Raw genomic sequence first — 26,860 nt, forward strand, 5'->3', positions numbered from 1 at the left:
AGAGGGAGTATCTGGGTGAGAGGGTGCTTGCACTTTTACATTTACTTAGATCCTGGCTGGATCCTAAGGGAATTTGAGTTTGTGACCTCAACTATGCAGTAGTCCACCCTTACCTGCGGTTTTTCTTTCTATGGTTGCAATTATTCGTGGTCAACCATGGTCCGAAAATATTAAATGGAAAACTTCAGAAATAACTCCCAAGGTTTACATTGCGAGCCATTCTGCGTAGCATGATGACACCTCCAGCCATCCTGCTCCAGCTGGTTGGGGCTTGAGTCGTCCCTTTGTCCAGCATATCCCCCTAATTAGATCAACTTGTGTTATTGCGGTGCGTGTGTTCATGTAACACTTATTTTACTTAATAATGGACCCAGAGTCATTCACACAACTTTCATTAAAGTATAACTTCAATTTCATTAGTTATTGTTCATAATTTCTTATTGTGCTTCACTTATACATTAAATTTTATCCTAGGTATGTATGTATAGAAAAAACAGGTAATACCCAAGGTTTCAGGCACCCAAGGGGGGCAGGGCCTGGGGCTGCATCCCCCTCGGATAAGGGGGGCTACTGTATATCAGGACTGTCATATACTGTCATGTCTATGCTCCTGTCAGCAACCTGAGGGCAGGGGGTGTGCCTCGCTCCTCTCTGGACTCCCAGAGTCCAGCAGTATTTTCTGGGCGCCTTTTCACGATGGAAGTAAAAAGTTAGGAGTCCCCAGAGTCAACGTAATTTCCAGAGTGGTTATTCCGGTGGGGTTCAGGCACCAGGAGAGTGCAGCGCCATTAGCCCTCCAAGAGAAGAACCAAACCCGATGTCCGTTCTCAAAGCCGCCTCTATGCCAAGACTCCATCAGTTTCCAGGGCAACAGGACTGTGACGCTACCGCAACCGCGGGTCCACGGCTGCCTGCAGGAACCAGGCTGCCGCTCAGGAACCAAGTACTTAGCGGTTTGAACCCGCAGCCTCACGCAGAAAACCCCGCACAACCGCGTCCCCTACAGCAGCGACGCCCCTAGCACTGTAGCTACAGGCCTCTGGCGTCGCCCAGTAGTAAGCGCGACAACTTCCGGCCCTCGAAGGACCCCGCTCCGTGGCTTGCCGGGGTCCTAGCGATGGAAAGGTGTCCACGGAGAACGCCTGATGCCTACGGGGGCCTGTAACCAGGGCTGCCTCCTCCTCCTGGCGGGCAGCGGCGACAGGGCCGCTGAGAGGATGCTCACGGCTGCCGGGACCTCGTCCCAGGGGCGGAACCGGGGGCGGAGCCCGGACCCGGAGCTGGCGGATCAGGCGGGACTCAGGCAGGTGCGACGGCGGAAGTAGGAGGTGTCGGTCGGAGCGGAGCCGTCTAGGAAGCTGCGGCCGCCGGTCCTCTAGCCCCGAGCAGCTGCCCGTCTCAGCCAGACCGCAGCGACCAGGGCGCGGGTGTGGGCGAGATGCCTCTGTTCGCCGCCAACCCCTTCGAGCAGGACGTGGGTAAGTGCTGGTTCCGGGCCGGGGCTGCTGTTAGTCGCGGTAGAAAGTGGGCGGTGGCGACTCCGGGGACTGGGAAGCCAAAGCCGAGGGAGAGAAGGGGGCGTCGCCGCCCGGAGGGTCTCTTCGCCCGATCGCTGGCGGCCGGGGGAGGGCTTCCCGCCCGCCAGAGGCTAGGGACTCCGGGGGAGGCCTTTCCCCTCGCCAGGCGCAGGAATGGGGAAGAAGGACCTGGGACTTGCTGGCGGCGGGGCCGAGGGAGCAGTCGGGGAGCTGACGGTGCAGACCCCTTGCTCCCTGTAGAGCCGGTTAGCACCCCTCGCCCTTTTAGGGGGCGATGCAGATGCGGAGACCCCGCGGTCCAGGGCAGCCCAGCACTAGAGGCCTTGACCTGCCCCATTCAGCGGGAAGAATCTATTTCCCTCGCTGCTACACAAATGCACCCCGGCCCTGAGAGCGGGGCTTCAGCATTTGTTTACCGCCTTTGGCAGTGTTACTCCCTGTCCCTGGCGGGCGCAAGTGCTACGAAATGTTGTCTTGGGGTATGAAAAGGAAAACCTCAGGGTTTCAGAACCGCCCAGAACAACTAACATTTGTTGTCTGGGGCTATAGGAGCGCTTTCGTCTCAGTGACCATGAAGTGAGAAGATGGACGGGATAAGAGAACTTATTTTTTTTTATTTGGGGCGCTAGAATCAAAGTAAAAACAAATAGGCTAAGTAAGATTAGTTAACAGAACCCTAGATAGAGTTTTAGGACTTGGTGGAATGAAAAACGAGTGGCTAAACATTACCAGGATCACACAGATACTTCACATTACAGCCCTGAGCCACCTGTTTCATAGTTACAATTTTCTTACTGTGAAGACACTAAAAAGTGCCCTGTTTTGATATATTAATGTGATTCCAAAAGTGTGTTCAAAAGTCAAATGCAATGTACATTATAAGTCACTTCCATTCCCAAAGAGCTAAGCGTTTTTATATCTTGATCCTAGATAGTCTTCAAATATGTATTTCCATATTTTTTAAAAATATATTTTATTGATTTTTTACAGAGAGGAAGGGAGAGGGATAGAGAGTTAGAAACATCGATGAGAGACATTGATCAGCTGCCTCCTGTACACCTCCAGCTGGGGATGTGCCTGCAACGAAGGCACATGCCCTTGACTGGAATCGAACCTGGGACCCTTCAGTCCGCAGGCCGACGCTCTATCCACTGAGCCAAACCAGTCAGGGCTGTATTTCCATAATTTAATTCAACTTATTTTCTTGGTAGTTTAATACACGTGACTGGCATAAGTTTAGGAAGCAGCCTTTGCTAATGATGTCTTCCTTTAGTGCACTGAGACTCGTGTTGCTTACTAGTGGCTAGTGGCCCGGTGCACGCATTCGTGCACATTGAAAGGAAATTAATTAGAAGAAATATTTTAATATCGCTATTCACCCTTTCCCTATAATAGAAGTGTCAACCAAATTCATAATCGACAATGACAGATTGACATGTGCGATTGGTGCCAGCGAGAGCTTTATATGTATTGCGCATGCATGAGTCAACTTAGCCTTTTTTAGATATAGAATAAACTTGCTTAATTAGACCTGCATTCTGATTTAGCTAAACTTTTTCCAGCCCAGTGAGGCACCCCAACTTCTCTTTCAGGTAATTGTCAGCAACACAGCAATAAATATTAACACGAAGCAGATTATTATTGTAGATCATGCAGGGAGAACAAAGGGTAAAATATTTAACTGTAGCAGTGTTTGACTATATTCTGCGCAGTGAGAAAACCTGAAGTCATTTTCAAGTTCCACCATTTCTTACTTCTTTTCAGTCGGGTCAAATTTCTAAACTTTCTAAATCTCCATTTTCCAGCTAATGAAAAGAAAATAGGATTCTGCCGAGTCTCCTATCTACCTACTCCAGGACTTCTGTGAGGATCAAATGAGATGAGGCACTTGAAAACATTTCACAAACATTTGGTTAAAGTGTAAAATGTTTCCACCTGGCTATAAAGCAAGTCATATTCCTGGGCTGAAGAAATTCCCAGGAGGCTAGTCACTAGGGAGAGGAAGCCGGGCATTGCTATGTGATGTCATTATCTGGCGCCACAGCAACTGTTTCGGGCTGGGCTGTGGGCTGCATTTTGCGCCATGGGGTCTTGGCAGCGTTGGCTGCGATTTGGTGGGGTGAATCTGGGGTGGTGGCGGGACCTGTGTCCCACTTGGAGGAAGCTGAGTATTGGTTTGTCAGCGCCAGGTCTGTAAATGGCCAGTGTGCATCATGGCAGCTCCTGCGTTGACTGTCTGCCCCCTGGTGGTCAGTGTGCATCATAGCTACCGGTTGGATGGACACTTAGCTTTTTATATATATATATAGATTGCTGGTGTGAAGACTTTCATTGTGTCCTAGTGAAATAAAACAGAATGGGCAAACTAGAATAAGACAAATGATTTTCAAATTTTAAAACTGTGGAACTCTTTCTTCAAGGGAAATCTTTTCTGGAAGCCCACTGTTTTCTGATTGAAAACTTCTAGAAGTGGGTTGAGTTGTTTTCACAGTTTAGTACCAATGTAGTAAGAGACACTGCTTTGCAGACATAAAAATACAGCTCTGTATAGATTATTTCATGGGCATTGCCATTAACCAAACCTTAAGTACTTATTTATTAACTCAAGTTTGATTGTCAGTATCCAAAAGACTTTAAAGGTGAAGGAGCAAATTTAATTGAGATCCAGCTGTAACTTCTCCAGCGGTTCTCAACCTGTGGGTCGCGAACCCTTTGGCGGTTGAACGACCCTTTCACAGGGGTCGCCTAAGACCATCCTGCATATCAGATATTTACATTACGATTCATAACAGTAGCAACATTACAGTTATGAAGTAGCAACGAAAATAATTTTATGGTTGGGTCACAACATGAGGAACTGTATTTAAAGGACCAGAAGGTTGAGAACCACTGGGTAAGCGATACAAGCAAGTCATTATTTAACTTGAGATGTCTACAGGAATGTTTCTTTGCCATAATGCATTGTCTTTTTCACTTACTCTCTTTGATTCAGTCAGATTTTTACCATTTTTTCTTTCTTTTTTTTTTTTTATATATTTTATTGATTTTTTACAGAGAGGAAGGGAGAGAGATAGAGAGCCAGAAACATCGATGAGAGAGAAACATCGATCAGCTGCCTCCTGCACATCTCCCACTGGGGATGTGCCCGCAACCCAGGTACATGCCCTTGACCGGAATCGAACCTGGGACCCTTCAGTCCGCAGGCCGACGCTCTATCCACTGAGCCAAACCGGCTTCGGCCATTTTTTCTTTTTTTTTGGTCATATCTTTGTTCACCTTTCATTCAATAAACATGTATTGAATGATTACTGTATGTCAGACATTGTATTAAGTTCTGGGGACACAAAAATTTAATAGACAGACTGGATTACTGCCTTCAGGAAACTCAGTCTAATGGAGGACACATATACACATAGAAAGGCAGTTGTCATGTAGTGTGATTATCATAGTACTAGAGATAACATGACATGCTTTGTTTACATACTTCCCTTTACTTAAAGCAGTCATCTTCTCTGAAGAGAAGACTAAGACCTCCAGGCAGACTTTTTGTTTGTAAAGGTATTGACACTGTCCTCTCCTCCCACTCCCCCTTTTCTGACAGTATTTCTACCTACAAGAAGTAACCTTACCTTATGGTATGGTCATTTTGTAATTAAGGACCTTTAAAGATGAAACTACGTTTCTTTGATTCGTATTGAGTCTCACCAGAGGGTGAGCAGTCTTTCTGACATCATTCATGTCATGAAGAAACCCTTTTCTCAGATTCAGAGGAAGAGCTGTAGTGAGTCATAAGTTGATGATAGAATATGACTTGTCAAATGGAAGCAGGCCAAAGGCCAGGAAGTTCCCGTTTTTTTTCAGAGTCAGAATATACAAATCCTGATTGGTATGCTAGGAATGGTAGCATGAGAGCTCTTTAAATATTTGTTGGATTTATTCAAATCTGGATTTATTTTTTGTTTTAATAAAATTCCTTTGAAGCTGTGCTGAGGCAAAAACAAAAATATACACACACTCCAGTCCAGCATCTTAAAGGGAATATAGGGTTTTTGGTTGGTGCAGCCATCTTAAAAGATTTTAAGGGAAAAATGAAACATGCGGACAGAGCCACAGTAGGACGATATAGTGGTTAGTGTTAAAAGGAATGCCATTTCCTTATATTCTGTACTAATTTTTCCAGTCTCACTGCATTGGTTCCTGACTCGTGACTTGTCTGTTCTGCTCCCTAACTCCAGTTCTATTTGCTTATCTTTTTCTCCTTAGTCTAGGCAATCTTTCTTGCAAGGTTCTGCCTCTGCCATTTACTATTCACTAATAGGCTTTTGCTTTTTTTTTTAAACAACCTTGGTATCTCCTTCCTTAAAGATACACCTACTTGTGTCCCACAAAGCTGACCTCAAATTCTACCTCTATAAAATTCTGACAGTGGATTTAAGTGTGAACTTTTATCTCAAAAGTGAAATTTGAATGCGTGTATTGTTGTGTCTTTGGCTTGTGTTATATTAGAACTTGAAAATGAGTTAGCTTGGGAATTTTATATTTACAAGAAACCCTAATATAAAAGTAGATATTGATTGTACTTCAATAATACAAATATGTTCAAATTTATAACATCTATGTACTTATGCCAATTCTTGAACACAGTGAGGTTCTATCCTATTCTTTTGCTTCCCTTCTCAGAGTTAAACACTCTACAAAAAGCTATAAACTCTAGCTTTATAATATACAGTTATATTATAATATACAGTTATATTATAATATACAGTTATATTATAAAATAACTCTTGAACAACATGGGGGTTAGGGAAACCAACCCACTGCACAGTAAAAAAATCTTCATATGACTCCCCTAAAACTTAACTACTAACAACCTCTCTACCTCAAAATATATTTTTAAAAAAGAAAATCAAAGGAGAAAATACATTTACAGTATTGTATTGGATTATCAACATCATAAGTTTATGTCATCTGTTTTAGGCTCTGGTTCATCAGAAAATTTTTTCAAATTGTCTTTGGAAAACAATTTGCATATAAGTGGGGCCATGCAATTCAAACCCATGTTGTTCAAGGGTCAGCTGTATGTACTGTGCATACCTGTATACTACATGTATTGCTTTGCCTGTTTTTAAACTTCATAAAAAGTATCATTCTGTGCATTTCATTTGCAGCTTGTCATCCAGCATTTTTTTGTGATATTCCTAGCTTTAGTTCATTAATTTTAAGAGCTATGTGGTATTCCACTGTATGCTTATACCACATTTTTTATTCAGTCTCCCATTAATGGACATGAAGTTTTTCCCCCCAGTTTTTTGTTATTACAGACAACATTGCAGTAAAAGTTCTTATCCATGATTTTCTTATTCACATGACTGAGAGATTCTCCAGGGATTGTATCTTGAAGAGGAATTCCTTTTAAAAGTGTGGATAGTGCAGAGTTGCAAAATATTAGATAGCAGAATTACCCATCTAAGTGTTTGTGGGAGATTTTACTCCCAAGAGTGGTGGAATGAGTCCCTATTGTTCCACATTCTCATTAACACTGGGTATTGTCAGATTTTAAATTTATGCCAGTTTGATGGATGTGAAATAGGGCATTGTTTTCATTTTATTTTAACTTCACTGCTAACGAAGTTGAACATCATATATTTCTTGGTCATTCCATTTGTATTTTTATAAATTGCCTTCTCATTACTTTTACTTATTCTGTAGAATTTTTTTTTTTTTTTAGGGTTCCATATAATTCTCTACTAACCTTTTATTGGTTATGAGAATTGCAAATATAGATCCCAGTTTGTTGCTTCTTTGTACTTGTTTCGGATGTCTTTTTTTTTTTAAATCTTTAAATTGTTTATTAGTTAAGGAATTACAAATGTGTCCTCATTACCCCCCATTAACCCCCATCCTCCCCTCCCCCCATGCTTCGGATGTCTTTTATTGTTAAGAAAATTTAAGTTTTAATTTAGTTATATTATTTTTTTCCCTGCTTTAAAAAGAATGTATTGATTGATTGATTGATTTTAGAGAGAGGAAGAGAGGGAGGGAGCAAGAGAGAGAGAAATACCAGTACATCGATTTGTTGTTCCACTTATTTATGCATTCACTGGTTGATTCTTATATGTACCCTGATCAGAGATCGAACCCGCAACTTTGGTGTATTGGGTCAATGCTCTAACCAACTGAGCTATTCTGGCCAAGGCTTCGCCCTTGATTTTATATTTCTTGTTTAAGAAAGCTTTCTGTACCCTGAGTTTATAAGGATTTTTGTCATATTTTCTTCTGAAAGTTTTATTAAAGTTTTGATTTTCACAGGTCTTTAATGCACCTAGACTCAATCTTAGTGTAAGTTCCAAGGAAGGATTAATGGATAGTCAATTGACAATAGACAATAATCAATTTGTTTAATCACCATTTACTGAATTGTCTATCCTTTCCCCACTATTTTGGAGAACCCTCTCCTTCATACAGTACATTTCCTTTCACGAGGCCTGTGTCTGTGCTTTCTGTTTCACACTGTTCTCTTTAGCTATCACGCACCAATACCACAGTCTAATCTCAGTGACCTTTATAGGTGGTAGAGCAAGTCCCCAGTCTTGTTTTTCTTCACTTTGATAATCTTACCTGTTTTGGGCCTTTGTTTTTTGATCATTTGGTCAAATCATAAAAGGGAATTTATTTTAGGCTCTTTTAGGATTTAAAAGAAAAGACATTGTAATTTATACTTTTGTTTCTTATGAACTGATCATGTTGACACTTAAAATACACATTTTTCTTCTTTAATTCTACTAGTAAGCTTACTTAGATTATTGTTTGAAAGTCAGGTAAGTGGGAGAGAGGATGATTTTCTACAAGTGAATGTACAATATAGTAATACTATAGCAGTGTACTTACATGGATGTGTCTTTGTACTGCCTTTGTTTGTTTAAATGAAAGGACCTCAGAGATGTTCTTAATGTTAAAAGAGTACATTTTATTTATAAGTATGTCATGTGGAATATCAAACACTGGTCATTTGACAGCTGATAGTTCTATCCATCTATCACCCAGATAGCAAAACAAAACTTAAAGTATATCATTTCTTTTTCTTCTGTATTTTGTTCCCCTTTTTGGTTGCCATGTATATTCAAATCTAACCTTCTCCCTCCCCTACCTTTGGGTGGGGGGTTTTTTACGTTTTCATTTATTAACAAAATTTTAAAGTGTATTTGCTTTCAGTCTTTTTCCTATTTCAAATAGTCCGTAACATTGGTGAGAATATTGTTCCTAGAAACCTGAGAAATTTTGGTATTGCCCAAACATATGTTTCCTTTATAGGACTGAACTTCACCCTAGCCTATTGGCATCTTCAATTCTTCTTGTGTAGTAATAAATATTGCTTCCATCTTCTAGACTATTCTTACGTTATTTTCTTAATGGATCTGTAACTGTCTATGCTTAAGGGACAAGCACCCCTCTGTTCCTATGACACAACACCTCTAACATATTTTACTATTGAGACCTATTTGTGACAGCTATTACTGTTCCATTCAAAGATGACTTTCTTTAGTCTCCTCTAGTTAAGGAATGTCGAAAATTGAAGGTCCTGGGAAGTAGCTACAGTTCTGACTGACTTTTAATGAACCTCAGAAGATATACTTAGTAGGTCTCTTTTGAAAGCATGAAGGGAAATGATGAAGGATTTAAAAATTTTGTTATATACAATACCCCTATTATTTAGTACTAGAGGCCCGGTGCACGAATTTGTGCATGGGTGGGGTCCAGCCTGCCCACCCCAATTGGGGCTGCAGGAGTTTGGCCGGCTGGCCCTGCCGCAGTGCGTGTCATAGCGACCAGTCGTTCCAGTTATTTCGGTCGCTTGGCTTTTATATATACTAGGTGTACCGGTTAATAATGCGGATTTTGTAATCAAAGAAAACACGATAATTTCAAGAGAAACACCAAAAGTGCTTTATTCAAAGTAATGTCCATCGCTAGCTACACATTTCCCCCACCTTTCAGGTAATTTGTGGATACTGTCCCAATAGAACTTTTCTTGTTTTGAGGCAAACCATTCAGAGACCCAATTTTCCACTTTTTTCTTACGTTTTGAAGTGCTGCTCAGAAAGTGTGTGTGCCATCGATTGGAACAAGTGGTAATCTGAAGGAGCAAGGTCTGGTGAATATGGTGGGTGGGTTAATACTTCCCAGGCAAGATCTTTTAACGTGTCTTTAACTGGTTTTGAAGTGTGATGGTGCGTTATCTGAAGCAAAATTACTTTGCCATGTCTTTTGGTCCATTCTGGTCGTTTTACCACCAAAGCGTGGTTCAAATTGACCTGGACGTTCTTTGTCTTTCACATAGAAATCATCACTTTTAAAGCGTTTAAACCAGCATTCACAAGTATATTGAGATGGAGCATGTTCACCATAAGCTTCCTGAAGTATACGATAACTTTCAGCAGCACTTCAAAATAAATGAATTAAAACTTCCTGCATATGCTCTTTTTTTTTGGCACAAAATTAGACATTTTTAAGCGTAAAAATACCTATGATGTTAACACCTTCAGAAAATTTGACATAAGGTTTGAAGCTTGTTGTCAATACAACAAAATAGCATACATATCAAATTGCATATATATCAACATATGTGTAACTCCAGCTATTGAAAAAAATCCACATTATTAACCAGTACACCTAGTATATAGATAATTTTTAAATGATAGCATATAAAATTAAAAATTGTTCATTACTGATTTTTTTTTGATAACTGACAACTCGCAAGCTCTTACATTTTTCAAATAATTTTTCAGTTTATAATGAATTGGTCCAAAGAAAGAACATTTTTATATCTTTAGTAGAAACTGGCAGCTGTGGTTTCCATGTAATACCAAAATGAATTCTACTCATTTACTTGCTTTCCATTTCCTAGTTTATTTCTGCTCTAAAGAAATTCTTTTGCCAGTTTTTTTCTATTCGATAATTTTAAGGTATAAAAATAATTGTTTTCTTATTAACACATTAAAAATAATTTTCCCTCAAGGTATTAATGTGTTGTATCCTAATTATAATAAAATTTTATGTTGGCTTCTATTATAATCTTTGTGGGTTTTTTTTGGCTCAATCCCTTCACCTTTTTCACCCAGCCTTCCTATCATAGTCTTGGTTACATGATTAATTTCCATGTGATTGGGTTTTACATTTGATCTGATAAAAACATATTGTACTCAGAGAATATATTGTGTATATTATCCTAAATTATTTCTAGTTTTTGGTAGTTCCATGTACATTTGAAAAAAGATTTAAACTCTGCCTTAGTTTACTCACTTTACATAGTTCCAATGTGCATGAATTTAGTTACCATGTTTTAGTTAAATAACATCAATCTCCCAACAACAAGCCTTGAATACCTTGAGCATGGAACCTAGGCAAGCCTGCTTAGATTTTGAACTACAGAATTATGAATTAGTAACAGGTGGTATTTTAAACTATTTAATTTGCAGTATTTTGTTAGAGAAAGTTTTAAAAAACAAATAAACTGAAACTCTGTTCAGTTTCTTAATCTTTATTTCTCTGTTCTTCAAATTTGATTACTTTTTTTAAAAATGTATTTTATTGATTTTTTACAGAGAGGAAGAGAGAGGGATAGAGAGTCAGAAACATCGATGAGAGAGACACATCGATCAGCTGCCTCCTGCACACCTCCTACTGGGGATATGCCCACAACCAAGGTACATGCCCTTGACCTGAATCGAATCTGGGACCCTTCAGTCCACAGGCCGACGCTCTATCCACTGAGCCAAACCGGTTAGGGCAATTTTTTTTACTTTATACTGGTCATTGTAGTTATTTCTTTGTAAGGAAGTGGCTAGATTATGTTGTCTTCCTTTAAAAAGTGTTGAGTTTTGTTCTGTAAGGTAGTTATATAATTGGAGGATCTTTTAGGTTTTTGTCAGGCTTTGTTTTCTTTGTGAGGCAGACCTATTTTGATATTGAACTAAATTCTAGGGACCTTTACTCCTAAAATGTGGTGTGTTGGGGGTTTCAACTGAATGTCGGAAATGTTCTCTCTACTCTAGTTGGCTGGAGTGTTAGTCTGTTTGGCCTGCCATAACTTAATACCATATATTAGGTGACTTAAACAACCAAAATGTATTTTCTCACAGTTCTGGAGACTGGAAGTCCAAGATCAAAGTCCCAAGAGGGTTGGTGTCTAGTGAGGACTCTCCCCTTGGGATGCAGATGTCCGCCATCTCACTGTGTGCTCACATGATCTCTTTCTGTGTGTGAGGAGAGAGAGAGAGCTTTCTAGTATCTCTTCTAAGGACACTTAATCCTGCTGGATTAGGGCCCCATTCTTATGATCTCATTTTACCTTAATCACTTTGCTAGAGGCCCAGTCTCCAAATACTGCTACACTGGCAGGTAATTACAGATGGATTTTGTGGGGACACAGACATTCAGTTCATAACAGGCAGAAATTCCAAAAACTCCAGCATTGCACTACCTTTCAGCCCCATAGTAGGTGATCTCTGTTACACTTCATCTTGAGTCTCATCGTGTGTGTGTGTGTGTGTGTGTGTGTGTGTGTGCGCGCGCGGGGCTCCGCGCTTGCGCTGGGAGAGGTGTTGATTAACAAGAAGCATGTGTTCAGAAATCTGGTCTCTGTCTCTGAGTTGCTCTACTAGGGCTGGTTTTCCTTATGTTGGGACAGGAAAGTCTTCCCAGGCAGAAATCTGGGGCCATTGTGAGGTTCATTTCATATTACCTTTCTCTGAAAGATCTCAGACCTGCCCTGACTGTTATTCATTTTCTGAACACAGTTGCCTCATATATTTTGGCCTTTTTTATACTTGTTTTTGGTAGAATAGCAAATCTGGTACCAGATATTTTGTCATGGTTGGAAGCAGATCAGTCATGAGTTCTTATTTCCAAACATAGTTGGAGGAGCTTTAAAGATCTCTTGTGGGCATTCTTATTTTATATAGTTAATTTTTTTTATTACTGATAGAGCCTATTTTATTAAAAGTTTTATGAGTAGACTTGAATTCTTTTTAAAGCTATATGTTGAACATAATGGGCTCTGTGGAAGGGGAGCCTTATTTATGGACTGTTTCTTTTGATATTGTTAGAGTCTTTCTGAAATGTTTCACTGGGTAGATGAAGCTCTCTATAGGTAGTAATCAAAACCTGGTGATGAAATGTTATGGCTTACACCCACGAAACCCTGGAAATTTAGCAGGTAGGCCCCGGGAGAGCTCATTTAACTCTCTTACTTTCTATGCATTTGACATAGGATAATGTGAGCTATGGCTCCAACACTGGGCAAAATGACATGCTATAAAAGAATGTTTCCTTAATTATAATATTTAAAATTTTTCCAGGAGTTTAAAATGCTCCTAAGTACATAACTTAACTGCTATTTTGTTCACTTGAAAAATGGAATTCTTTTTGGCAGGCTATTATAAAATCTTCAGATTTTATACTTTTCACAAAGAGTAATCATGAGCCCTACATGTGTAGAGAGTAATACTCTGCTGGATAGGGTATTCAAATCAGGGCTTTTAATTTTCTAAATAATTAGTGAAATAAAAATATTCTGTTTAGATATTTTTGAAATTATTAGAAGGGTTTTGGAGGGTATTGCATAGGTTTCACATTTAATTGTGTTTCACATGGCCAAAATTGTGTCAAGATTTGATAATTGATTCTGGTTTCTCAGATCAAAGAGGAAAGGATAGATTCTTAGATGTTGGATCTACTGCAGATATTGTGTAAGAATAATTTTCTATCCGTGCCTATCACACCATGTGCTAAATGAAATTTCTGAGTAGACTAAAGATTTACCCATAAAAGAGAAACAGTATATATACACAAGAGAATATAGGTCAGCGGTTCTGAACCTGTGGGTCGTGACCCCTTTGGCGGTCGAATGACCCTTTCACAGGGGTCACCTAAGACCATCCTGCATATCAGATATTTACATTACGATTCATAACAGTAGCAACATGACAGTTATGAAGTAGCAACGAAAATAATTTTATGGTTGGGTCACAACATGAGGAACTGTATTTAAAGGGCCAGAAGGTTGAGAACCACTGATATAGGTAAATATTTAATCTTCAGGTAGTTGAAAACACTGGTGAAAGATACTATTAAAAGAAAAGAATGATAGATCTGTTCAGCACAAATAAAACTCCACCATAAGCAAAGGGAAAAGATGAGCATGAAGTTGGCAACCTTTTGATGCATGGGATGACACTCAACCAACTCAGCCACACCAGCGAGGGCAATATAGTATATTTTTGGAGTGTTTTAAAACTATATATGAAACATTCACATATTGCTAGTGGGAACATAAAATGGTACAGATGCTTTGAAAAACTGCCACATCCTAATAAAATTAAATAGAGTTACTGTGAGATTCAGCAATTCTCCTAGGTATATACCAAAGAGATGTAAAAGCATGCATCCACACAAAAATTTGTACACAAGCATTCATAGCAGCATTGCCTTATTTATATTAACCAAGAAGTTAAAAAAAAATACCGGAATGTTCATCAACTGGTGGTGAAATAAAATAAGGTATTATCTATACAATGGAATAATATTCAGCAATAAAACGAAGTGAAGTACTGATACATTCTTCAACATGGGTGAATCTTAAAAACATTGTGCTAACTAAAAGAAGGCAGTCAGGAAAGACCGTATGCTGCATGATTTTATTTATATGAAAAATCCAGAATAGGAACCTATGGAGATACAAAGTAGATTAGTGGTCTGGGGTGGAGAGGATGGGGCGAGACTATACTGTGACTGCCAATGGGTATGGACTTCTTTTTAGGGTAATGAAAATGTTCTAAAATTAGATAGCGGTGATAGTTTCACAAGTCTCTAATTATATTAAAAACATCAAATTGTGAATATAAATTTATTCACACTTTACATGGGCAAATTTTATTAGAATGTGAATTATATTTCAGTAAAGCTGTTTTAAAAAGTTCATGTAAATGTTATTTATTATTATTAACTACTAGTGGCCTGGTGCACGGATTCATGCACATTGAAAGGAAATTAATTAGAATTCTTGGGGTGGCACCTTGGCTCGAAGGGTGTCTGCGGAGTGAGCGGGGGTCCCTCTGGCAAGTGAAGTCCCTCAGCCTGGCCTATGGGGATTGGGCTAAAACCGATTCTCTGACATATCGAGAACTGCAGCTGCCAAGTCACCACAGCTCAGCAGCTCCTGTGTTGAGCATCTGCCTCCTGGTGGTCAGTGCGCATCATAGGTACTGGCTGGTCGGACAGTCGGATGGTCACTTAGCTTTTTATATATAGATATTTAGAAGACACTTCATTGGTGCACCTTACAACATTTAATTTATTGAGTGATATAATTTAAAATTAAAATTAGTAAAAATACCATATCTTCTGAAGTTTTTTTCATAGTTCTTTTATATTTAGCAAAAGCAAAGGCAGGGCTTATTCTATGCCTTTCTTAGTATTTTATGTTAGATAAGATATGTCCTAATTTTTGTGTGTGCTGATATCTTATAGAAAAAGCCACAAATGAGTACAACACTACGGAAGATTGGAGTCTTATTATGGACATATGTGACAAAGTTGGAAGCACTCCTAATGGGTAAGATGCCCACCATGCTCAGTAAATGTCTAGGGTCTTAGTAACCTGTGTCTCTTTTCTTGGTGTAACTTAGAAAAGAAAATGGGGTTTTACTATTTATTTTGGGGGGAATAAAAATAAAGTGATCATGGTGGCAGGATTTATGGGATAGACCTTATCCTTAAAGAACAAATGGAAAAGAATTCAACTGAAAACCTGAGATAAATTAAAATACATAAATCCAGTAGAGATAAATTAAAATACACAAATCCAGTGGCACAGTAGAGACATATTAACAATGTATTGACTAGTTGTTCAGGAATTTCTCTTGTAACTTAGACATGTATGGGAGTCTTTTAATAATGAAGTAGATAAATGTAATAGGTAATATGCTGAAAAATCTTTCAGTAATGAATAGGTAAATAACATCATAATGAAAAAAGTGAATATAAAAAAGGGTACTTTTGGGGAGATGTAGCAATTAAGATGAATTGATTATACTTTAGAAGTTTAGAAGACTGATGAAAGCATGTTTTAACATTACAGTTTTTCAGGGTGCATTCATGCATGTTTACACTGAAACCTTAAAGACTGTTTATCTTGCTCACTTTTTTGAAAATAAGAATTTGCTGTCTGAAAGCTAAGTCTGTCTTAAACAAATGAAAATATATTTTTATATGATAATAGTTCTCTTGTGTTGACGGACCTTTTTTGAAATGATTTGGCTCTTGGTTTTGGAATATGTAACTTTTGCAACAAGCTTTTTTTTTTTTTTAACTTCTACAGGTTTATGAACAAAAGATTGTGTAGAGTCGTTTTATAGATTTATTCCTGTAATGAAGTAAAGTTTGCAGGATTTTATTTTTAAATTTAAAGTTTTTTGGTAGTAGTATACCTCATATTTTTAATGTTTGATTTGAAATTCTGAATAAATACTTAACCTTCTTCATTTTTTTCTTAGAGCAAAAGATTGCCTAAAAGCCATAATGAAAAGGGTAAATCATAAGGTTCCTCATGTTGCTCTGCAGGCATTAACTGTAAGTAAAAGTCGTTATTATTTTATCAAAATTTTAAATGTATATTTATTTTATTAAGTTAAGATACTATCTCAACATATTTATATTGATTTTTATTTTAATTACAGCTTCTTGAGGCTTGTGTAGCAAACTGTGGAAAAATATTTCATTTAGAAGTATGTTCCCGTGATTTTGCAACAGAAGTACGTGCTGTGATAAAAAATAAGGTAAATTTTTAAAAGATATTTAAGTTATTAAAATATGTATGTACTCTATGTCATTTTAACTATATGAGCATTAATAAAGTATTATAAATAAAATCAATTTTAGATAAATTTGTAATGAAATACTGTTCTAAAATTTGATGTTTTCACTTGTAGCACCAAAAACTGTTTTCTTTCTCAAAGCATAATGCTAATGATAGTAGCTGGTCTTCACTGATGGTTAGTTGGCAGCCGCTGCTATAAGCATTTTACATATACTCTTGTTTAACGTGTTGACAACACTTAGGAGTTAGCTTCTCTTGTCATTCTTATTTCATAGATGCAGAAACTGAGGGTTAGAAGTTAAGTAACTTGTCCAAAGTCATGCCAGCTAGTAAGTAGCATAGCTGAGGTTCAGGTTCAGGTTTCTGTTACCAGAGTCCAGATGAACCACTGTTCTGTACTGATTCCCATTAGAGATGGAGAGCAAAGGGGGCTTTTAGTTTAGAGCAGGATGGAGGGGGTCTTCACTACAGGGTGGGTGTTACTGATTTCTTTGAAATGGAAACTCTTGAAGCACCAGATTTTTGTTTGGTTGACATAAAAATCTTAATGTTAAGAAAACATAGGAAAAGTGATCTCTGAATATAAAAGATTTGTTGTCATTACAGTAAGGCTTAGAAATTGATGTTCAAAAAGGGTAATTTCTCAAGAAATAACTGTATCTTAAAATGTAAATAGGCACTTATCAAGTACTCATCCAGGCTAGGGATTGTTGGCCTTTTGTTGATGTTCAAGCAAAGAAAATTTTGGTGATAATTCTCTTTGTTGTTAAATAATTCACGTACTAATTTTAACCACAATTGTTTTTTCTTTACCTTTTTTTAAAGGCTCATCCTAAAGTATGTGAAAAATTGAAATCTTTAATGGTGGAGTGGTCAGAAGAATTTCAAAAGGACCCTCAGTTTAGTCTGATATCTGCAACTATTAAATCTATGAAAGAAGAAGGAATTACTTTTCCTCCAACAGGTTCTCAGGTAAGAGTTTCATTCAAACCCATGGTTGACCCTATACTATTTTGAGGGTATGTATTTTATGTAAAATCTGGGCAAGGTCTGTTTTAATCATGCTATGATATGGGATAGGGAAAGAGACTAAGAAGAGGAATATAGATATATTAGACTATAGACTAAAGAGACAAAAAGAATCTTTATAGCTGACCAGGTCTAAGGATTCAAGGTACATTTTTAGGACAGAAGTCTTATAAGTAAAAAAAAGCAAGCATTTTCCTGCTCTGTCCTTTCTGCATGTCATTCTTAAAAAAATCTGTGTTAACAAACTGGTTGATGATTCAGAATCCTGGACATATCTGTCTTCCATACCTTTAAGTTTAAGCATGACCTTCTTTAGTCCTCTGCTATGCCTGAAGAGCTGCACAATGAGTAGTAAAAGGGGGCTTAGCAAGCATTCCTAGAACTGTACTCCTTGTCTTTGTCATTCCTCCTCCTCAGTAGTTTGCATGGCTTCTTGCTGCCACTTCCCTTGTAGCTCTCCGCCTGTAGTGATACAGCACCTCTCACTGAGTAAGGGACCTTGGATTATTTAGATCAGGAAGTGCAATCGGGAAAGATTATTATTCATGCGCTTTCTGTATGCCAAGTTCTGTGTCAGCTACTAAGACTTATGTGGGGTATAAGCCAGTTGTGTCCTTTTTGAGTTTATAATGTTTTCATGAAAATTCTGATCTTTTATTTTAGTATTTGAAAACAACTACTTAAAGTTATCATAAAGAACTTCACTTTTAAATGAAACTCATTAGTTAATATCAGTTTTATTTTAAATTAGCATGTGTGAGTAATTATAGAGCTTGTGTTTTCTTTGAAAGGATAGTTGTGTTTATTTTAGTTGTACATTTACAGACTGTCTCGACTGCTGCCAAGAATGGTACGTCATCGAACAAAAACAAAGAAGATGAAGACATAGCTAAAGGTAAGTCATCAAACGTGTAATTTGGTATTACTGGAAACAACCTGGCCAAAACAATTTATTGAAATAAATATTATAATAAAACTGGGTATAGTTTTAGTATTTTAGTATTTTCAAAGCTAGACACTAATAGAGTCTGAAAAGTAAGGAAAATAATTGATGTGATAAGATTAATTCATTATCTTTGTCAGTAATATGTATTTAATGTCCTACCTTTGGAGAGCTTACATTTCACCTTTTCTTTAATGCCAAAGTTATGAGTCAAGCACAGAAATATATGTTCACGGCTTGTCCTATATGGAAAGCTACCCATTTTATAATGTCACAATCTGTTCGCTATAAAAATAATAGCTGCTGTATATGACAGACTGTTATAATCAGGAATGAGCAAAAACCTTATTTTAGAAAATGTCATGATTCTCTGCCCCTCAAGAAAGTTAACTGCTTAGTGTTTAATTAAACAAAATACTGACTTGCTTTATTCTTACTAAATATTACATTATCTAATATTTCTTTTTAAATTTTGAAAAATCAGAACTAATTCTGGCTACCTTTCTTTTGCATTTTAATTTTTCAAACTAGCTATTGAATTATCATTGCAAGAGCAGAAGCAGCAGCACACGGAAACAAAATCCTTATATCCATCTGCAGAAGTTCAGTTAAATAATAAAGTTGCAAGGAAAGTGAGAGCTTTATATGATTTTGAAGCCGTTGAGGACAATGAACTCACCTTTAAACATGGTGAAATTATTATTGTTTTGGATGACAGGTATGTTTTCAGTCATTATTTCTGGAATATTTTGAAGTTCAGGATCATATCTTTACTTTAGAACCCTGGATACTCAGCTTTTTTACTTCAGTATATCATAGGACCTGTTCATATCTTAATTGTTTTTCCTAAAATAAAACTTACAAAAGTTAGACGAGATAATATGATTTTCTTGTTTTGTTAAATTTGATTTTACTTTATATCTTACATAAAAGATGTATTAAGTGAGTATCACAGTTGGGAAACATAAATATTCAGTTATCTAAATGCATTTACATTGGGGATTTTGTATACAAAAATTACTGGCAAGTCAACTTTAGGAAGACATATAGCTATATTATCTTTGGTCAAAGCAACCAAAAGCTATGCTCGGCTCCTCCCTAATTCTTAAAATGAGGACACAGTTCTATCTTCTAAAACCTAGAATAAAGTAAGGGAGTTAAAATTACTATACAGGTCTGGCTGGTGTGGGTCAGTGGTTGAGAGTTGACCCATGAACCAAAAGGTCACAGGTTCTATTCCCGGTCAGGGCACATGCCCGGGTTGTGGCCCAGTCCACATTAGAGGGCTTGTAGGAGGCAGCTGATAAATGTTTCTCTCTATGTTTCTATCCCTCTCCCTCTAGAATAAATAAAAAATATTTTATTTTATTTTATATTTTTCTTGATTTCAGAAAGGAAGGGAGAAGGAGAGAGAGAGAGATTCTCAGCGATGAGTGAGAATCATTGATTGGCTGTCTCCTGCACACTCCACACTGGGGACCAAACCCGAAACCCGGGCATGTGCCCTGAGCCAGAATTGAACAATGACCTCCTGGTTCATAGGTCAATGCTCAACCACTGAGCCATGCCAGCCGGGCATAAACAAAAAACATTTAAAAACCTAAATAAATAAAATTGCTATGCATGTAATTGTATGGAATTCTATGTGAATGCCATAAAAGAGGCAGTGTTGGGGTCCAGAAGAGAACAGATTTGCATGTGGTGCAAGCATCTGGGAAAGAAGGCTTATCCAGAGTCCATTTCAGATGAACTTTGATTTTGAAAGGACAGAAAAAAATTGCAATAACTGAGAATAGGAAAACAAAGGTCTCAGGCAGTCAAGATAACACTGTGTTCGCAGAAGTTTTTTCCTTTTTTTAAAAATAACCCTTTGGAATTGAGCACATGATCCCTGAAGGAGAGTAAATAGATGTGAAGGTGAAGAGATAGTGTGGGCTCTGAATGGTGACAGTCCGAAAGGTCAGGCTTCTGAGTGTTGTTTTAGTGAGAATATTTACAAAAGAACCTAGGTTTACACTTCTGAAACTCTTACCCTATATAATAAAAGCCTAATATGCTAAGTGTCCGATCGTCCAGTCGGCCGTTCAACCAATCAAAGCATAATATGCTAATGATATGCTAAGGCTGCTCAATCACTCGCTATGACATGCACTGACCACCAGGGAGCAGACAGTTGACTGGCTGATCAGTAGCTATGACGTGCACTGACCACCAGGGGGAAGACACTCTGACCAGTAGGTGAGCTTCCTGCTGGGGTCTGAGCGAGTCGGGCTGGACACGCCCTGGAGTTCTCCCGCAGTCCCTCCCCGGCTGGCCAACCTCCCGTGTCCCTCCCCGGCCCCAATCGTGCACTGTTGGGGTCCCTCGGCCTGGCCTGCGCCTTCTCACAATCTGGGACCTCTCAGGGGATGTTGAGAACCAGTTTCGGCCCGATCCCGCAGGCCAGGCCGAGGGACCCCACTGGTGCATGAATTCGTGCACCAGGCCTCTCGTATAATTATAAAATTAAAGACATAAAATAAATAAAAACAAATCTAAAAAGGAGTAGTTTTTACTCTGATTCAAATTTTGAGCATTACTTTTATGTAATAAAAATTTTTCTAAAATAAATTGCTGGCTCACAAGGTAGGTAAAGCACAGGTACTTCATCGCTATCTCCAGAATGTCTGTATTACCCTGTGCTGTGTTAACCGAATCTCTGAGTTTTTCTTTTGTAACTGTGTGAGTCCTTCATAAATATTCTGTCTCTTGACATTCTTTGGTGTTTGTGTGGCATTATATACCTATTATAGTCTACAAGCTTGCACTGAGTAAAGGGTTATGTTATTGTGCTGCACATGTTATTTTTACTGATGTCTAATTAAAGCACAAATTCATTAAATTATTTAGACTCTTACAAAACGATTTTCAGTTGAGACTTAACACTACAAAAAAGAACTTTTTTTTTTTCTTTGTAACTGCTAAGAGAATTCAACATGAATGTGATGGAATGTGTAAGTTGATTGCCCTTGTTTTGAAGACAGAATTTTCCAGTCTTAAAATTGCCATAGACATACTTATCAGCATGTATAGGTTAAATGTTGTCATTCTGGGTGATTGGTTATCACTGCAAGATTTTAAACAAAGGCAAACTGAAGTTAAGTAGCAGTCTTAGGTTAAAATCAGGTCATCTAGAATCTAGATTCCAGATGATTCAGAATATGACTGTATTCATTGTATTTATATTGCTGTGGAAATGAAAGCATAAAATAAAGAATTTCACATATAGAACTTGAAAAAGTCTCTTGAAAATACAGCATTCTTGGACTTCAATTGAAGAAACATAGAACTGATAGAAAAGGCATAATTTCTTATTAACAGTGTACCAAAAGGCTTTTTACTTTTTCCATTTTTAGCTTTATCTCACCACTCCTTGTTTGTTCTGTATATACCATTTCAAATAAGTGGAATTCTTGCAGTTCCAAAAATGCCATGTTGTGATTAGACTTTTGTGGCATTGTACATTTGGTTCTCTCTGCCTGGAAAGCCCTGTCAAAGGAAGCAAGCACATTTAGAAAAGAAAAGGAACTTTACTTGCAAGGAAGGTTTGCAAGGGAGTCCAAAGTTTAGAAAGATTGTTCCCAAATTCAAAAGTAAAATAGGTAATTTTAAGAAAAGACCCCCACATGATTACTAAGTTTCCAGGTTTACTATTTGTATGTTTGTTGCAGAAATAGCACTTTTCTCACATTATCATATCCATAAAAGGCTTCATTTATCTTCAGCCATTGTCGTAAAAGGTATGAGAGGGTCTTTTCCCTGCCAGGTATCAAGGCATATTAATAAGCTATAGCAAGTAAATTGTTTTAGTTAGGAAGTCAGTATCTTAAAAGAGAGGCTAGGTTTAGGTTTATTTTGAGCCCCAAAATGAGACAAAATGACTTTGTTTACCTCAGTGTATTTTATTTCTTTGGTCTTTAATTTTCTTGCTTAACCAGAATGGAGAACGGCATTTTTATTTCCTCAGCCCTCATTTCCTTTTCCTTCTGGTGAGTGCGTACTGAAACGTCAAAACCCATATCAGATTTTATATCCTCTGGGAAGCCTTTAACCCTTCCTCGGCCTTGAACTGTAAATTAGGAGTTCCATCTTGGTGCCAGCATGTGAACTATGACTTAGTAATTCTCTTTGTTGTACTTTTTAAATGAAATAAAGTTGCAGAATCATAGAAGTTAATTTATCCTTAAGTTTCATCTTTAAGAATGCCTGCTCAATAAGTAAAATTTTTGAAAAGGAATAGATAAACTTATCATTATTTTCAGATTTTATGATTGTCCATATAGGATGTCCAAGAGAATTGGTGGACAAACTATTAAAACTGATAAGAGTTCATCAAGGTTGTTGGCTACAAGCCAACATTTTACATATAAAATCAATGGTGTGCTTTTCTATAATCACAACTATTTAGAAAGTATAATAGAAAAAGATGCCACTCTCAACAGTAACAAAAATTATAATGATCTTGGAATAAATAAACCTAACAAAGATATATAAGGCCTTTAGGGACAAAATTATATAAAATTCTTTTAAAGAAATATAAATTCATACAACATTTACTGGGTTCATAGTAAAGAAACCTTAATATTGTAGATTTCATTTTTCCCATATGAATGCATAAATTCAGTGCATTTCCAATTAAAATCCCAACAACTTTTTATAGAGAACTTGAAACATTTAAATATTAATATAGAAATGTGAACGGATGAGAGGGTCCTTTCCCTGCCAGGTAACAAAGCATATTAATAAGGTGTAGTAAATAAATATAGACTATTGCAACAGAATAGAATCCAGAAATAGGTTCATGAACAGATAGCAGCTTGCTGTTTGAAAGATAGGATATCATAAATCAGTAAAAAAGGTATTTTTCAGTAAGTTTTGCTGGTTTGAATGGTTCTTTATATGGTACAAATAAAATTTTATTCAGCTTCACACAGTACATAAAATTTCATTCCAGATGAATTAAAGAGAGGGATAAAAAAGAAAACTAAAACTATTAAGTACAAGTATATAGAAGAGATTTAGGAATTTAAGGATGAAGATTTCTTTCAAATAAAAGTGTAATCCATAAAAAGATTGTTAAATTTGATAACATGGAACAAAAAACACAGTGGAATAAAAGAAACCATACACATTTGTTAATAGACAAATGACAGTTTGAGAGAAGGTATTTTCATAATGAAGTTCAGACAAACAATAGCTATCCAGAATACAGAAAGAACTACAGATCCATGAAAAAATGCAAAAACCCAGTGGGGGCAAAAATGCACAGGAGACCTGAATGAGCAGTTTGTATACTCTGAAAGGCAGGCAAGCACACATGGATACTGGGGAAGTGCAGATGAGCACAGCAGATGTGATTTCTCTCCTGAATGATAACGTGTTGCTTGGATAGTTAATGTGCATGAGGGGAAATGACTTTCTCACATGCTACTTAGGGAAAGAGTGTGAATTGCCATAACCCCTTTAGGAAACATTTGGCACTATCTAATAAAATGGGAAATGCTTATATCATATCTACTAGAGGCTCAGTGCACGAAATTCATGTATGGGAGAGGGTCATCCCTCAGGCTGGCCTGTGCCCTCGGGGGATGTTCGACTGCCGGTTTAGGGGATCGGGCCTAAACCAGCAGTCGGACATCCCTTTTACAATCCGGGATGCTGCATGCACCAGTGACCATACTTTTCATACAGGTGAAAGGCATCTTGCTGTTGTATGGGCAGCTACATCTTTTTGCCCTGATTATAAAAAGTAGTACATAACATGATCCTTCTGAGGCAGTAGTACCATTTTCCCCATCTAATGGGTGGAAAAACTGAAGCAGAGAGAAGTTAAGTAATTAGCTTTGTCATACAGTTATAAGGGCTGACCACAGAATGTGCAAGCCAGAGTCCATGCAGATCATCGCTGCATCGTCCTGTTTTTTTAGTGTTAGGGTAGCCTTGCCAGGTTTGAATTTTTAAATCTAAGAGACTGTTCCCAATATATAGGGTAAGGTCCCTAGGCCTGGCTGGTGATCAGGGCCAATCTGTGGGGTGACTGGCGGACGGGGCAATCAGGGGCCCCCTGCTGGCACCCGCCTTGGCTGGCGTACTGGCGCCGCCCACTGACCGGCCCCACCCCCCGATTGCCGTCACTGGTTGCCTACCTCTCGGTGTGGGGGGCAGACACTCAATACAGAAGCGTCCTGCGTTGAGCATCTGCCCCCTGGTGGTTAGTGTGCGTCATAGCCACCGGTTGTTCCGCAGTTTGGTCAATTTGCATATTAGGGTTTTATTATATAGGATGGCCCATCAAGTCCATGTTTGTGCATAAGCCTAGAGAGAAGTGTTGCAGGTGTGTCCCCAAATCTAGAGTGATCATTGCCTCAATCTTTGTAATGGTGTAATATTGGAATTACTAAATGTCCATCTGTAAGGGAATGGATAAATCAAATATGCCATATTCGTATGATAGAACTTTAAAAAGGATAAACATCTGAAAAAAATCTGAAAGTATTAAAATATAATTGAAAAGATCTATAATTATATAGAGTTGGCTTAAAGATATTTGTAAATGAATAAAAAATACACTGACAATAAGGCTACATAGCAGCTTTATGGTGGTGGTGTGATAGGATAGATGTGGGTTGTTGATAAAGGGGACTTCAGTGTTATCTATAATCTTTTTATTATTTTAAAAGCCTGGAATTGTATGTGAACAATTGCTAATTCTAAATGTAAGTATGAGAATATGGATTTGTTTTATTTGTGCTTTTCTATATCTTTTATTAAATTTAAGACCTACTTTTAAATATAATTGGATGTGAACTGGTATTTTTCAAAGTAGGCTAAATTTAATTTTTATCATAATTCATCTTGACACAAATGCATTGAAATGTATAGGAACAAATGACATTTTTGCACTATATTTTTAGTGATGCCAACTGGTGGAAAGGAGAAAATCATAGAGGAATAGGACTCTTCCCATCTAATTTTGTAACAACTAATTTAAACATGGAGTCGGAGGCAGGTAAGTTAAATCTTAGGGAAGGTTAAATTGATTCAAGTTTTTTTCATTTGAATTTTATGCTTCAAGTTTGAATATAAAGTAAATTGGCATTTAATTCTTGTTTTAAAACATTTATAGGCAATACAATTTAACCTAGTTCTTACCATTTTTAAGGGGTTAACTTATCCATGTCAATTCCAAGAATTATTTCTTTATCATGGTGTTTTAAATCTTTTGAGAGTTAACATATGTAGTGACATATTATGCCTAAGATAATTTGTGACAAATTAAATATTTAAATCAACCTATTTATGATTTAAGAGGCAGTTTATGTCGGTTCAATACAAAGGATACTGGTTTTATTCATCATAAACCACAGTATTGAAGGAGGGGCAGTGGGGCTAGGGGCTGGTTGACAAGTGCCAGCTGTGGTTACAGGGGTTAGGAGAGGCTTTTCCCCACCTTGATTTGATCCTAGGATACTCCAGACAATAATATTGTTATCAAGATGGTAGGTTTCCCTCAGCTGCTGTCAACCTTGCAGAGAAAGCTTCCATTTGTGATGCAGGCAGGGAGGTGAAGGGAGCTGAGTGTAAGGAACAGCTAATAATAATAATACTAATGATGGTGGTGATCAGAAATAAAAGAGCTCAGGGCTGTTTGAGCAGTCATGTATCAGGCATTTTGCTAAGTCCTCTGCTTACAATATTTAATCCTCACAAGTCTGTGAGATGGGTAATTTTGTTAACCCATTTTACAGATAAGGAAACTGAGGCTGAGGGCTTATGTAGTAGGTGATAGAGCTGGGATTCTAAAGTCAGCCAGTCTGTCCTCATACTGATTCATTATAGGACATGTTGGTGCCAATTCTTACCAATTCTAGAGCACTTAAATTGAAAGCTCTGTTCATTGTATATAACAGCGATTTTCAACTTTTTGCATCTTGTGGCACACTGGTTGAAAATTGCTGCTGTATAACATCTTTTTTGTATGGTGGAGTATTGCATTTAATTAAAATAAAGTTGAGGGAGATGAATATTCATTTGAATACCAAATACTTTACCACTATTTATACTTTACATTCTTCTGGTCTGACTGTAAATAGATATGAAAATTGGAGGTATCATCTTTAATAACCTGATAGAATCACGCTCACGGGATGCAGTAGAGCAATTTCTCCTTGGCATAGGCTGGAGAGATTGAGATGCAGTTTTAAAAGTAAAAAATATTCTGGGTTTTCATTATATTTTTATGTTATGCTAAACTCTGCTTCTTAAGACATATTTGAAAGTTAGGCAAATATTTTAAAGAAGTGGCTAATTGAGGGGACTTAAAGATCCTTTGATTATACAGTTTTATTGTAATTTTCTTTTAACCAAAGTTTGCTTATTAAAATACTGGAGGCCTGATGCATGAAATTCATACACTGGGGGTGGGGGGGGGGGTGC

The 26,860-nt window shown here is 37.7% G+C and overlaps 1 protein-coding gene across 4 annotated transcripts in view; it reads left to right on the plus strand.

The window, feature by feature from the left end:
- The first annotated feature begins 1,297 nt into the window (after positions 1 to 1,297).
- Positions 1,298 to 26,860, plus strand: part of STAM2 (signal transducing adaptor molecule 2) — a 37,788-nt gene continuing 12,225 nt past the window's right edge. For 2 of the 4 annotated variants that reach the window (XM_006091277.3, XM_006091278.3), the window contains exons 1-8: positions 1,298 to 1,478; positions 15,066 to 15,150; positions 16,091 to 16,166; positions 16,274 to 16,372; positions 17,239 to 17,385; positions 18,268 to 18,337; positions 18,917 to 19,103; positions 25,339 to 25,433. In XM_006091277.3, the coding sequence (XP_006091339.1) occupies positions 1,439 to 1,478; positions 15,066 to 15,150; positions 16,091 to 16,166; positions 16,274 to 16,372; positions 17,239 to 17,385; positions 18,268 to 18,337; positions 18,917 to 19,103; positions 25,339 to 25,433 (799 nt within the window). In that variant the 5' untranslated portion in view covers positions 1,298 to 1,438. Of the gene's footprint in view, positions 1,479 to 11,299; positions 11,319 to 15,065; positions 15,151 to 16,090; positions 16,167 to 16,273; positions 16,373 to 17,238; positions 17,386 to 18,267; positions 18,338 to 18,916; positions 19,104 to 25,338; positions 25,434 to 26,860 lie in introns of those variants that run through there. The other 2 variants (XM_023756119.1, XM_023756120.1) reach the window with 2 other exon arrangements.

This window comes from Myotis lucifugus, unplaced genomic scaffold (assembly GCF_000147115.1).
Source record: "Myotis lucifugus unplaced genomic scaffold, Myoluc2.0 scaffold_89, whole genome shotgun sequence".
Classification (NCBI taxonomy): domain Eukaryota; kingdom Metazoa; phylum Chordata; class Mammalia; order Chiroptera; family Vespertilionidae; genus Myotis; species Myotis lucifugus.